The sequence below is a fragment of the Heptranchias perlo genome, chromosome 23, assembly GCF_035084215.1.
Source record: "Heptranchias perlo isolate sHepPer1 chromosome 23, sHepPer1.hap1, whole genome shotgun sequence".
NCBI classification, from domain to species: Eukaryota; Metazoa; Chordata; class Chondrichthyes; order Hexanchiformes; family Hexanchidae; genus Heptranchias; species Heptranchias perlo.
The window spans coordinates 27,593,629-27,607,173 of NC_090347.1; the positions used below are offsets into that span (position 1 = coordinate 27,593,629).

Here is a 13,545-nt window from a genome sequence, read left to right on the forward strand (position 1 = left end):
TGGCAATACAGTGTCTGTCATGCTATTTCGTTGGAGCGAGTGAATGAGTGAGTGGGTGAATGGGAGAAAATGAATAACAGGAAAATAATCATATTGGTTTAAGCTTGGAAGAGGGTTCTGGCTTCATCCTCCCCACAAACACTTGCCATGCCCTCTTTCTGTGCAGGTTTGCTATCTCTTGTTATACGCTGCCTTTTCCTGCAAGCAGAGAAGTAGCTAGAAGGTGTGCTGTGCTTCGCTATGGGCAGATACGTGAAGCTACAAAACAGCTGCAGGTTGTCCGAGTGCTTGACATTTGGCTGTGGGATAAAAGCTTGAGACTTTGTGGCATGCATACTTTGCTTATCTACTTGGTATATGGAAATGCTGGGTAGCCTCACCCTGGCAGATTTTCTCAGGCTGGCAAACCTTTTCCTCAATTCTTCCCAGGTTCTCCGACATTCTCAAGCATTGACCCTTTCCATCACCTCTTTCCATGCAGTCTGCAGCGTTCTCCAGTGGGGAAGGTGCCTTGGACCGCTGAACAGAACAACTTTCCTTTTGGCCACATCCAGAAACACAAGTGCCACAACTGCATATGTGAATTGTGAGGTCCTTGCCTGCTACTCCTACTCTGTTTGGCAATATGTACAGACCGTCTACAATTTTTGACTGCCAAAAATATATCCCTTTTAAGTAGCAGCAGCACTAGAAATTTCTTCCTTATTGAGCGAGCACCCAGCAGGAGCCCAATAAAGTTTGGGAGCTCACCATGAAGATCCAGTATACTTAGCGTGATACGGGACCAGTATATTTAGCTTAATACAGAACCAGTATATTTAACATAATACAGGACCAGTATATACCCCTAAAGGGCAGGAGCTCTACTTACCAAATAAGACAGCCATGGTCGAGAAAAGAGGTGAGAGATAACATAAAACTAAAGGAAAGAGCATACAAAAATGCAAAGAATAGTGTATATCCAGGGGATTGGGGGAGATATAAACAACAGCAAAGGAAGACAAAAAAGATAATAAGAGTTGCAAAAGGGGAATACAAAAAGAAACTTGCGATGGATATCAAGATTACCACAACAAGTTTTTACAATTACATTAGAAGACAAAGGGTTGTCAAGGGTAATGTGGGCCCTTTAAAAAGAGATGCGGGTAATATTGCAAATGAAAATAAATAAATGGCAGACTTGTTGAATAATTACTTTGTGTCCGTCTTCACAATAGAGGAAGAGGATAATATACCTGACATTCCAGGGAAACCAATAATGAATCAACGACTGGAACTCACTAAAGTTAACGTAAGCAAGAAAACAGTATTAGAAAAAATAATGGCACTAAAGACTGACAAATCCCAAGGACCTGATAGTTTCCACCCCAGGGTTTTAAAGGAAGTAGGTGAGGAAATGGCACATACATTAGCTATAATCTTCCAACGCTGTCTCGATTCAGGAATTGTCCCTTTAGATTCGAAAATTGCAAATGTAACTCAATTATTTAAGAAAGGTGAGAGAAACCAGGAAATTATAGGTTTGTTGGTCTAACATCAGTTGTAGGGAAGTAATTGGAATCTAAAATTAAGGACAGAGTGAAAGAGCACTTAGAGAAATTTGAGCTAATTAGAGAGAACCAACATGGATTTGTAAAGGGTAGGTCATGTCTAACGAACCTAAATGAATTTTTTGAGGACGTAACTAAAATAGTAGTCAGGGGAATGTCAGGGGATGTAGTTTATATGGACTTCCAGAAGCATTCGATAAGGTTCCACATAAGAGAGTGTTAACTAAAATTAAAGCTCATGGAATTGAAGGCAAATTATTGACCTGGTTAGGAGATTGGTTAGGCGGTAGAAGACAGAGAGTAGGGATAATGGGTATGTACTCGAATTGGAAGGAAGTGACTAGTGATGTCCCAGGAGGATTTGTGCTCCTCAACTATTCACTATATTTATTAATGATATAGATAACACAATTGAGAGCCATATAACCAAGATTGTCAATGACACGAAGATTGGTGACATAGTAAGTAGTGTAGACGGCAGCGTAAAATTACAAAGAGACATTGATAGATTAAGCGAGTGGGCAAAACTGTGGCAGATGGATTTGAATGCAGTTAAGTGTGAGGTCATCCATTTTGGACCAAAAAAAGGATAGATCCGAGTATTTTTTAAACGATGAAAACCTAGGAACAGTTGAGGTCCAAAGAGATTTAGGGGTCCATGTACACAGATCACTAAAATGTAGTAGTCAGGTACAAAAAGTAATCAAAAAGGCTAATGGAATGTTAACCTTTATAACTAGAGGGCTAGAGGAAGTTTGGCGACAGCTATACAAAACCCTCTATAGACCACCAGGGAGTACTGTATACAGTTCTGGGCACTGCTCCTTAGAAAGGATATATTTGCCTTGGAAGGAGTGCAGTGAAGATTCACCAGAATGTTAGCAGGGCTCCAAGGGTTAGATTATGAGAAGAGATTACATAAACTAGGCTTGTTTTCTCTGGAATATAGACGGTTAAGGAGTGATTTGATTGAGGTTTTTAGGATTTTGAAAGGAATTGATAGGGTAGATAGGAACTTTTTCCGCTAGTGGGGTACATAACCTTAAAATCAGAGCCAGGCTATTCAGGAGAGAAATTAGGAAACACTTTTTCACTCAAAGGGTGGTAGAAGTGTGGAACTCTCTCCCACAAAAAGCAGTAGATGCTAGCTCAATTAATAATTTTAAATCTGAGATCGATAGATTTTTGCTAGCCAAGGGTATTAATGGATATGGAGCCAAGGTGGCTGGTTGGAGTTAGGATACAGATCAGCCATGATCTTATTGAATGGCAGAACAGGCTCGAGGGGCTGAATGGCTTACTCCTGTTCCTGTGTTCCATTGGGGTCAGCCATGCAGGCACAAATTCCATTGTACAGTGTTCCACCTTCAAAAAATTGAAATTGGAATATCCATTCTCATATCATTTAGAAGATCATGATTCATTAAATATCATATCATTCATTTTCAGCTACTGAGACAGGTCAAATCCATGGTCTGTATTAACGGTAACTTTTTATGTCGAGTCATAATTCCCGTGACTAATCATTCCGAGGTTCTGATAGGTGCGTAATGTAATGCTTTCAGTAGAATAATTATAGCGTGAGAATTTTCCTTTGCTCCATTTTGCTTTCAAGTGTACAGAAAGGATTATTCCCCTCAACTGATTCTATTAATAGCAAGCTGAACTATCGCTAAACTACAAATGGGCCTTCGGTGCTGTTACATATGTGTATTTGTGTTGTTTCCTGAGCCTTTTTTTAAATTCGTTTATGGGATGTGGGCGTCGCTGGCTAGGCCAGCATTTATTGCCCATCCCTAATTGCCCTTGAGAAGGTGGTGGTGAGCCGCCTTCTTGAACCGCTGCAGTCCTGTGGTGAAGGTTCTCCCATAGTGCTGTAAGGGAGTTCCAGGATTTTGACCCAGCGACGATGAAGGAACGGCAATATATTTCCAAGTCAGGATGATATGTGACTTGGAGCGGAACGTGCAGGTGGTGTTGTTCCCATGTGCCTGATGCCCTTGTCCTTCTAGGTGGTAGAGGTTGCAGTTTGGGAGGTGCTGGTCCAGTTAAGTTTCTGGTCAATGGTGACCCCCAGGATGTTGATGGTGGGGGATTCGGCGATGGTAATGCCATTGAATGTCAAGGGGAGATGGTTAGACTCTCTCTTGTTGGAGATGGTCATTGCCTGGCACTTGTCTGGCACAAATGTTACTTGCCACTTATCAGCCCAAGCCTGAATGTTGTTCAGGTCTGCTGCATGCGGGCACGGACTGCTTCATTATCTGAGGGGTTGCAACTGAACAGTGTGGAATCATCAGCGAACATCCCCATTTCTGACCTTATGATGGAGTTCCAACCTTTCTCCCTCCAGGACAGCCACAGGTTCATCGTTCCATATTGGTTGCCTCCACCCAGTTCAGCATTTCGCCTGCGTGTTGTACACTAGCTCACACCTTTCCATTACTCTCATTCCATTTCATAAACCTGTCAAATCTAATTTTTTCCCCATTGAGTCATTTGTTACCATGAAAAAATACAACCTCTTTCTGAAAGAAAGATAAATGACTCCACCATTGCTTTCAATGCATTTACAATCTTGTTCATTGTGTTTTTCAAATCTTCTTACAATATGTCCCTCACAATAAGTGTTCTGGCTCACCACAAACCACAAACAGCAACAACAACTTACAATTATATTGCGCTTTTAATATAGTAAAACATCCCAAGGCGCTTCACAGAAGCGTTATCAAACAAAATGGACAGATATTCGCACTAAGAAACAACAAACAAACAAACTTGCATTCATATAACATCTCTCATGGCCTCAGGACATTCCAAAGTGCTTCACTGCCAATTAAGTATTTAAAAAAAAATTTAGCCACTGTTGTAGGCAAATGAGTTAATTTCTTTTTACTTATGTTGGTTGAGGGATACATTTTGGTTGGGACAGTGGGAGAACTGCCATCTTCTTCTTAAAAGCGTGCCAAGGGTTTTTTTACATCCACCCGTGAGGGCAAATGGGGCCTCGGTTTAATGCTTCATCCGAAAGACGGCACCTCCGACAGTGCAGCTCTTTGGACTATGCTTAGTTTGTGACAGTGTACAGTCACAAACTAAGCATAGTCCAAATAACGTGTGGAAATATTGCAATTGTGGTGCTATCATGATAGTGGCACAACTATTTTTATTTACAGCTAACTTATACTGAAGAAAGACATTGTATGCAGACCATGTGCAGCCCTTTGCCAGATTACGTTAGCATCTTTTCAGGGAGGATTAACAGCTGAAGGTGTATAATTGGCCTGTCCCACCACCTCTGTGACTGCAGCTCAGTAACTGTGTGTATTGACTCCCTTCACAAGTTTTTCTCCATTCTTTTGGGAAAGTACCATACATATGTGAAGCCTTGCCAGATAGGCTGGCTGAGATTGCGAATTACTTTGAGAGAAAATGAGAAGAAATTTGTGTCCTGTCATTCCTTGATATATTCATGGAGGTGCTCCATTGTGTGCTGCAAGTACACATTATTTCTATTCATTTCAGTATTACAGAGCTAAGGTCACTGGACATGGGCTACACCTACATTACATGTAGCACTGAGGGCTGTCACCAGCACAGAAACAGGCCCAAAACCAAATTAACATTAAATTACAAACAAGCAACATGCCAGGGAACAATTTCAAAGCTGTAATATAATCTTGCTGTTCAGGTGGTAGTTTTAAACAATTCAAGCTTTGCTCTTACATTTAAGCAGCTTATCTGAACCCCTCAATTAGATTAATTTCTTGCAGTCACTTCCTCCCACGTAATATCCATTATTTTCTGTATTACAGACATTGTAATGGAGACATATTGAATTATTGCAGCCCTTCAATTGTAGATTTAAAAAATATATATTTCCCTGACTCATGCTCCATTTAAAACTTCACTTTATATCTGAAGCATTGAGATGTTACAAAATATGAAAACAAATGAATTTTCTTCCTTCTTCATGTTCACTCACAGCTGCAATCCTTGATGTGGAGTTATGCAGTGTACAACCAAGCAAATAATCTAATTCAAAAATGACATTACATCCAATATTATGAAGCCACAGATTAAGTACAGGCGTAAACTAATTCTAATAGCAAGTGCTTGGCCTCAAAAACATCAAGGACAAAATATTCCCCTGCCAATTACTCTTCCCTATTTCCCTTGTTCTGCTTTGAATAGAGCAAAGTTACTTCCCTGTGCCTGAAAGATGTGAATCCCAGATAATATAGTGCCAGTTTACCAGCTGGCTGCTGGGTGTGGTGAGACACAGGGAACAGAAGATGACTGTGCCAAAAAAAAAATCAAAGGGAGAGCCATCACAGTTGACCAGTTTCAGAGTTTCAAAGGGCTGGGAGAAAGTGGCTATTTAAAGTTCCCATTAGAAAGTTGGGGAGAGGGAGTACAGAAATAAAACAGAGATGAGAAACATTTCTGGGAAATATTTGACAGTATGACAAAGCTAAGCACACCATTCATTTGTTTCAAAATACAAAGGCCAGATATGATAAATCATGTCTTATAATAGCATTGGAAGCAAGCTGGATCACGAAAAATTGGAATGATACTACAGTTTTTAATCTGAATATAAATTGAACAGAAAACCAATTGTGAGTCTTTTCACTTTATTTCCCCTTAACGGAGTTCCCCAAATAAAATCCATGAACAGCAGCAATCTTACTGACCTCAACTGCTGTCCTGGCTTTGCCAGTTTTCACAGATGTTTACAATTTCTTTCTTTGTCTGCTATGAATTTGGGTCTGCCATAGATACCACCTCGGGTTCAGTCGCATCAGTTGCTCTTGCAGCCACTCTGTGCGTCTTACTTTTATGGAGTTGACTCACCCAGTCCCATATCTACGTATACAGTAGCACAACCCAGGGGAGTAACAACCTTTTGAGACCTGAACTGGATAACCATGTCTTTTGCATGTCTATTTCTTGAATCTCTTGCAAAGATGGATCGAGTTAACATTAGATAGGGTGAAATTTGGTTTGAATCACAAATGGCTTTACTCCACAGTAGGGTAAAATGTAAAGAACAATAGATATGATCAGACTCGCTCAGTTCAATTTACATTCACATAATGATACAAAAAGAGCATGTGACGCTACCCCCTCACTCCACTGGACCATCTCACTTAAGCAGAATGATCTCTCTGCATCCTGTCTTACAGGTCAGGGCAGAACCTCTTACCCTACAGTCTCATGTCTTTCAACCATCTTGCTGCCTGCCTGACTGTGTAATCCTGTTTCTAAAAGCCAGAGAGGTGTTTAGATTCTGAAGGGACCAACATTGATAGGCCTTGTGGCTTGGTGTTTCCATTTGGAAATAAAACACTGTAATCTAGTTTTTAAAATCTTATATGGAAGGTTTTTCTTAAATGAGAAGGACGAGAGATATCAGAATATCAAGCATTTCCTGGTCTGTCTGGGCACAGGCCAAAGTAGGTTTAAGCTTCCTCTATTCTGTCCAAAAAATGTACCTCCACCCACATCAGAGGAACACATCCTGGTCCCAGTATGGATGACTTCATTACTAACATCAGCCAACCTCATGCGCTGAGTGAGATTTTATCAATATGCTGTCAATCCATTTTCAATCTTTTCTATCGTATTTAGGTTATTCTTGGTTGACAAATCATAGCACAGAAGAGTACAAAGTGATCTGCAGGTAATAAATTATTTTATAAGCTTGCCTTTAGAAATGTGGCACCATGGAAATGAATCAGAGGGTGAAGAATGTACATGCTCTTAAATGCTTTAACCCAGCTCACCTTTGAATGAAAAGCATTCATCAAAAAGGTTGACCTTCAAGGTGTCTGCTGTTGATTAATGAATCTCCTAACAATTTTGCAGCATGTATTTTATACATCACACTGTACAGTTATTTTAGCACTGCTGAAATTGTAACGGACTGCTTTCACACAGTGAAAGTTGCACATTGTGCTAATTTTGGGCTGAGCTAATAACAGATGTTCTGTATGGCTGAGTCGTGCCAAGTTCATTTCTACTTATCCAGTTTAAATATTTTGGAATAAGCAACATCCAGTCACACACTTAGCATGTAAAAATTGCAGGGTTAGGACAACAAAACACATTGTTGTCTACGTTCCTCCACTATGATTGTGATTTCCTTGGGGGTTGGGGTGCAGTAAGATGCTTCTTCCCTCCTCAGGATTCCCCTAAACCACAGACCGTACCCAGAGAGAAGCAACAATCTATTCCCAGTCCTTTGCAAAGGTAGCACTATTAATGAACCCAGTGGTCGTATCTGAATTTTATAGACCATTATTATTCAAAGCACAGGGTTGCTTAGAAATAAGAATCCAGAAGAGGGCAGTAAAGTTGCAATCTTTCAAATATACAGGAGATCCGCTAGTGTGTGTGTATATAATGTGGTGAATCTCCTGCACTGTCACTACAGTAAGCTATCTTATAATGACAGGAGTGTTATACTATGTAACGCACAATGTATTTTAGTTCATCTCCTGTAGTGTCTATATCACTCTAACTCTTTTCCCTCATGGTTTCTGTCTCACTCTTTCTGTAAATATCTCCTCCCCTAACTCCTCTTTGGTTTGTATGTCTCCTGTATCTATGGATAGTTCTCACATTTTCTTTTGTTGATGTACTGAATACCTAACTCTTAGCTTTTTTAAGATTTAGGTTATGCAGAAAGATGGGAAGCAACATATAACTAGTTAGAAATGGGGGTGGAGAGAAATTATTTGGTAGGTACTGCAACATGAGCAATTGAGAGAAAAGGTGGGGCTGAACCCATCTGATCTCTAACTGACCTAAGTATTGATTTCCAGAACAAGCACAACTTTGTCACTAAGGGACACACATGCACATTTTAGCAGCAGAATATTACACTTACATTGCATGGTATAATATTCCAGTTCTTATAAAGGAGCACATCCTCAGAGTTACAGTGAGTGGTACCATGACAGATCTACTAGTGTATGTATTTTATACATAGATATATTTCTATACATCGCCTCAAAAAAGGACATTTGAAAGAGCAGGAATCCCTTTCCTTGGCCTCTGTCCCTCTCCCTTTCAAAACTTAGGTCATCACCTTCTTCCTTAAAACTTCCCCTCAGCCTCCCTGCCCTCTCCAATTACTGCCCCATCTCTAACCTCCTTTCCTTTCTAAAGTCCTTGACTGTGTCATTCCAACCAACTTTGTGCTCACTTTTCCCATCACGCCCTGTTTAACTTCTTCAGTCTGGTTTCTGTTCTTCCCATAATATTGAGACTGCTCAGGTCAAACTCATAAACAGTATCTATGGTGCACTAACACTCCTTTTCCAGCTGAACCTCTCCACATTATTTGACACAGTTGAACTACTCCATTCTTCTCCATCATCTCTTCCCAACTGGATTGTTTGCCAATGATAACATGCTGAGCCAGGTACTGTCACCCTGAGAAAGCTGGCCTTGTTTCCACCACAGCAGATAGGTTAAATTCTTGGAGTAACTTGGTTTACAAAAAATTACTCTGCAATGGCTACTAGATCAAATCCATTTATCTCTATTTGTGCCATTAATTCATCTATCATGTTACGTATGCTTTGTGCATTCAGATAAAGTACTTTTAATTTAAACTTTTTACTATTTTTCCCTGATTTGACTTTATTCACTGATGTACTATTACCGTTAAACTCTCTGTCCCTTCCTGTCACACTCTGTTTATCTTCATTCAAATCGCTACACTACTCTATGGCCTTGACTTTTGTCTTTAGATTTATAAATTTCCCCTCACCTGAACCCTCCCCCAACCTCCTTTTTAGTTTAAATCCCTATCTACAGCCCTAGTTATTCAATTCGTCAGGACACTGGTCCCAGCCGGCTTGAGTGGAGCCCATCCCAACGGAACAGCTCCCGCTTTCCCTAGTACTGATGTCAGTGCCCCATGAACTGAAACCCTTGTCTCTCACACCACTCTTTGAGCCACGCATTTAACTCTCTGATCTGTTTGACCCTATGCCAATTTGTGCCTGGCTCAGGTAGTAATCCAGAGTTTATTACCTTTGAGGTTCTGCTTATTAATTTGGACCGTAGCTCCTCAAACTCACTCAGCAGAACGTCATTCCTTGTTCTACCTATGTCGTTGGTTCCTATGTGGACCATTACAACTGGATCCTCCCCCTCATGCTCAGAGTTCTTCTCCAGCCACCAGGAGATGTCCTTAACTCTGGCACCAGGCAGGCCACAAAGCCTTCGGGACTCCTGGTCGCGGCTGCAGAGAACAGTATCTATCCCCCTGACTATACTTTCCCCTAACACTACCTCATTCCCTTTTACTCCCCCCACTTGAATGGCCTCTTGTACCACGGTGTCATGGTCAGTTTGCCCATCCTCCCTGCAGTCTTTGTTCTCATCCATACAGGTAGCAAGTTTGTAAAAGCAGGATTAGAAAACTCCATAAAAAGGACAACTGAGATTTTGGGTCTTGTATCTGGGGTATTGAATACACAAGCAAGGAAGTGATGATGAATCTCCATAAGACATTGGTTAGGCCAAAGATGGAGTACCATGTGCCGTTTTGGATACCCCATAATCAAAAGAATGTTGGAACCATGGAAAAGGTGCAACATAGATTTACTAGAACGATACCGGGAATGAAAGAACATAGGTTACAAAAGAACTATCTTCGTGCCAATTTGGGAAGATGCTAAAGCACAAATCCCTTCCTCGTTGTAAAGAGGAAAGATTCATCACAGGGCCACTGACTTACCTTAGCAGCAGATTAAAGAGAAGCAATGGTATTGGTCTGAAAGCAAGTCACTGCTTTCTTAGCTACAGTTTGTGCATGACCTAGGGAGGCAAGAGGAGAATTAAAGAACATAATTTGAGAGGGGTTGTGCATACCCTCACTGAAAAAAATAATAATTTTGCGACCATCAATTCAGGTCAAATACCAGCCATACTGGCACAAGGCCCATCAACGCTGGTCCCGTATCACTGTAATACTTGCTAATATGCTCTGTGCCAGAGTGATGCCAAGCTCCAGTTGTATTTATTCACTCGCTGTTGGGCCGGACGTAAACTGAGCTACTCATTTTGGATGAAATGGATTGTTTGCCAATGATAACATGCTGAGCCAGGTACTGTCACCCTGAGAAAGCTGGCCTTGGTTAAATTCTTGGAGTAACTTGGTTTACAAAAAATTACTGGCTATTCACATAAAGTGCCCTCATGAAAATAAAATCAGAAAGCCTGAATGTAATCATCATTTAATTGACCCTTTCCCTTTACTCACAGTCTTCCAGCGATGTGCTGTATTCAGTGATCCAGGACCTAAGAAACATGCAGCGACAACAAGAAGGGTGAGCTTGTGGCTATTGCTCTGTAACACTATGGAAATAATTCAACTCTTTGAAGTCTGAGTCACATCTTCACCTCTGTGCTCTGCTTCCTGAAGGGACTGTTCCCTCCATGACACCTTGATTCACTCTTTCACCACCCCTTCCACCAGCTCTCCTTCCCCTGGCATCTTCCTGTGCAACACCTAACCATTTACCTCTTTCCACACCACTATCCAGGGCCTTAAATACTTCTTCCAGTTGAGACAGTAATTTCCACGCACTTCCTCCAACCTAATACACTGTATTCACTGCTCACGATGCGATCTCCTCTGGACTGGGAGACCAAATACAAATTAGATGACTGCTTTACTGACACTTCCAATCTCTCCACAACTGCAATCCTGAGCTTCTTGTGGCTTGCCACTTCAATTTCTCCTCTCACTCCCACTCTGAGCTCTCTATCTTTAGCCTTCTGTACTGTTCCAGATATCCTCAATGCAAGCTCGAAGCACAGCATCTTATCTTTCTACTAGGTACTTTGCAGCCTTCTGGCCTTAATACTGACTTTAATAACTTCAGACCTTAACTATAACCACTGTTCCCTCTAAGCTGTGCGCGTGCGCAGCAGTTTGTTGAGTGCCGCGCATGTAATCATTCAGTCCGCACACCAAACCAGTGCTCTCAGGTGGAGACACTGGTGAGGTGACATCAGCTACCAATCACTTTGCAGCAAGGGCGGGAGTTAAAGTTAGGTTGGACGGGAGCATTGTGCTGCGGATGTCGGCGTCTAGTGCGGGTCAGTGACACAGCTGCTGAGAGACCGGTGTCCACAAATAGATATTATAACAGTTTTTATATATACATATATATTCATTGGGAAAATAGTGCAATAGTTGGACGGGAGGGTTGTACTGCGGATGTCGGCGTCCAATGCGGGTCAGTGACACAGCTGCTCAGAGACCGGTGTCCACAAATAGTACACTGTCCGATGGATGGATATATATATATATATATACTCATTGGACAAAGTGTAAATGTATATATATAATATATTAAAGAAATGGTATAACATATATATACTTATTTATATATATATATATATATATATATATATATAGGACAAATAGTGTAAATGTATATATATATATATATATATATATATATACATACACACTATGTATCTATATATAGATATATATATATATAGATAGATACATACATTCATTAGACAAATAGTATATCAATATATGAGAGGAGATCTTATTGAAACATACAAGATTCTGAGGGGACACGATAGGGTCGATGCTGAGAGGATGTTACCCCTCATGGGGGAATCTAAAACTAGGGGGCATAGTCTCAGAATAAGGGGTTGCCCATTTAAGATGGAAATGAGGAGGAATTTCTTCTCCCAGAGGGTCGTGAATCTTTGGAATTCTTTACCCCAAAAAGCTGTGGAGGCTGAGTCTTTGAATACATTCAAGGCTGAGTTAGACAAATTTTTGATCAGCAAGGGAGTCAAAGAATATGGGGAAAGAGCGAAAAAGTGGAGTTGAGGTAAAAATCAGATCAGCCATGATCTCATTAAATGGCAGAGCAGGCTCGAGGGGTCGAATGGCCTACTCCTGCTCCTATCTCTTATGGTCTCTTATATATACACACACACATATATATTTCCATCTCTTCATGATAGAGCTGATTTGAGTTTCCAATCAAAAAACTTCAGCACACGAGGATTCAGTAAAGCGTGAGGAAATGTGTTAAATTAAATGAAAGCTTTTCACTTCTAGTGCGAGCTGCGGAGAACTGTTAGACTCTAAAGACAAACGTATTTAAGGCATTGGTAGCAAATAACATTGGAGGGAATCTATGATTAGTGCAATTAACAGTTTTTGTCACCATCCTATTCGACATTAGCTTCTGAAGTAAACTACAAATGAACCCAAATTACGTGACATATTGTTTATCAATTTCCATATTTCATACTTACAAATGAAGTAATTGACAGATCATATTGTTATTAAAGATCCTTCTATGATTGTGCTAAAATATACTTTCCAATCACATTAGTACATTGTAATCAAAACAATGAAGTTGATTTACATTGTTTTATACAACTACTATCCAAAAGCCCTCAGTTGCCCCAAGGATTGTCTCTTTTTATCTTTGTCTGTTGCCTCCCTCAGTTCAGGTTCTTCCTGACCAAATTGCTCCCTGACTCACAGAGAAACAGCCAAAACTAATGAGACCTGCAAGATGTACAATTGTAATGCAATAATTTTTAAACCCTGCTGAGGATTCAATGGTGGTGGGGGGGGGGAAGCTTTAATTAAACTGTTCCCTATCGCCAAATTCACTGACTGATTTGACAGCTGTTTTGTATTTCTGACTCAATTTAAAAATTCTGATTGCACACGGTTTATTTCTGTTTGAATCAGAGTCATTAAGCCGATTCAACAAAAAGCTGATTGGAATAGAGACTGGTCTGCTCAATCTTAGTGCAACTTAGGAAACCCATTTCATCAGTCAATATAACATAAAATTGTTACAATTGTCCATTATTTTTTCATTTGTTCTGTTTGTTATCTACCCTGAATAATGTTTTCTAAAAAGATGTTCTATTTAAAGTTGTGAATTTTTTTTTACGTGGCACACACAGCCTTTATATC

At 40.4% G+C, this 13,545-nt stretch overlaps 1 protein-coding gene across 2 annotated transcripts in view; it reads left to right on the forward strand.

Annotated features, from left to right (window-relative positions):
- Positions 1-13,545, forward strand: part of LOC137341401 (testis-expressed protein 47-like) — a 47,872-nt gene that overhangs the window by 15,987 nt on the left and 18,340 nt on the right. For both annotated transcript variants that reach the window (XM_068004519.1, XM_068004518.1), the window contains exon 4: positions 10,836-10,900. In XM_068004519.1, the coding sequence (XP_067860620.1) occupies positions 10,836-10,900 (65 nt within the window). The remainder of the gene's footprint in view (positions 1-10,835; positions 10,901-13,545) is intronic.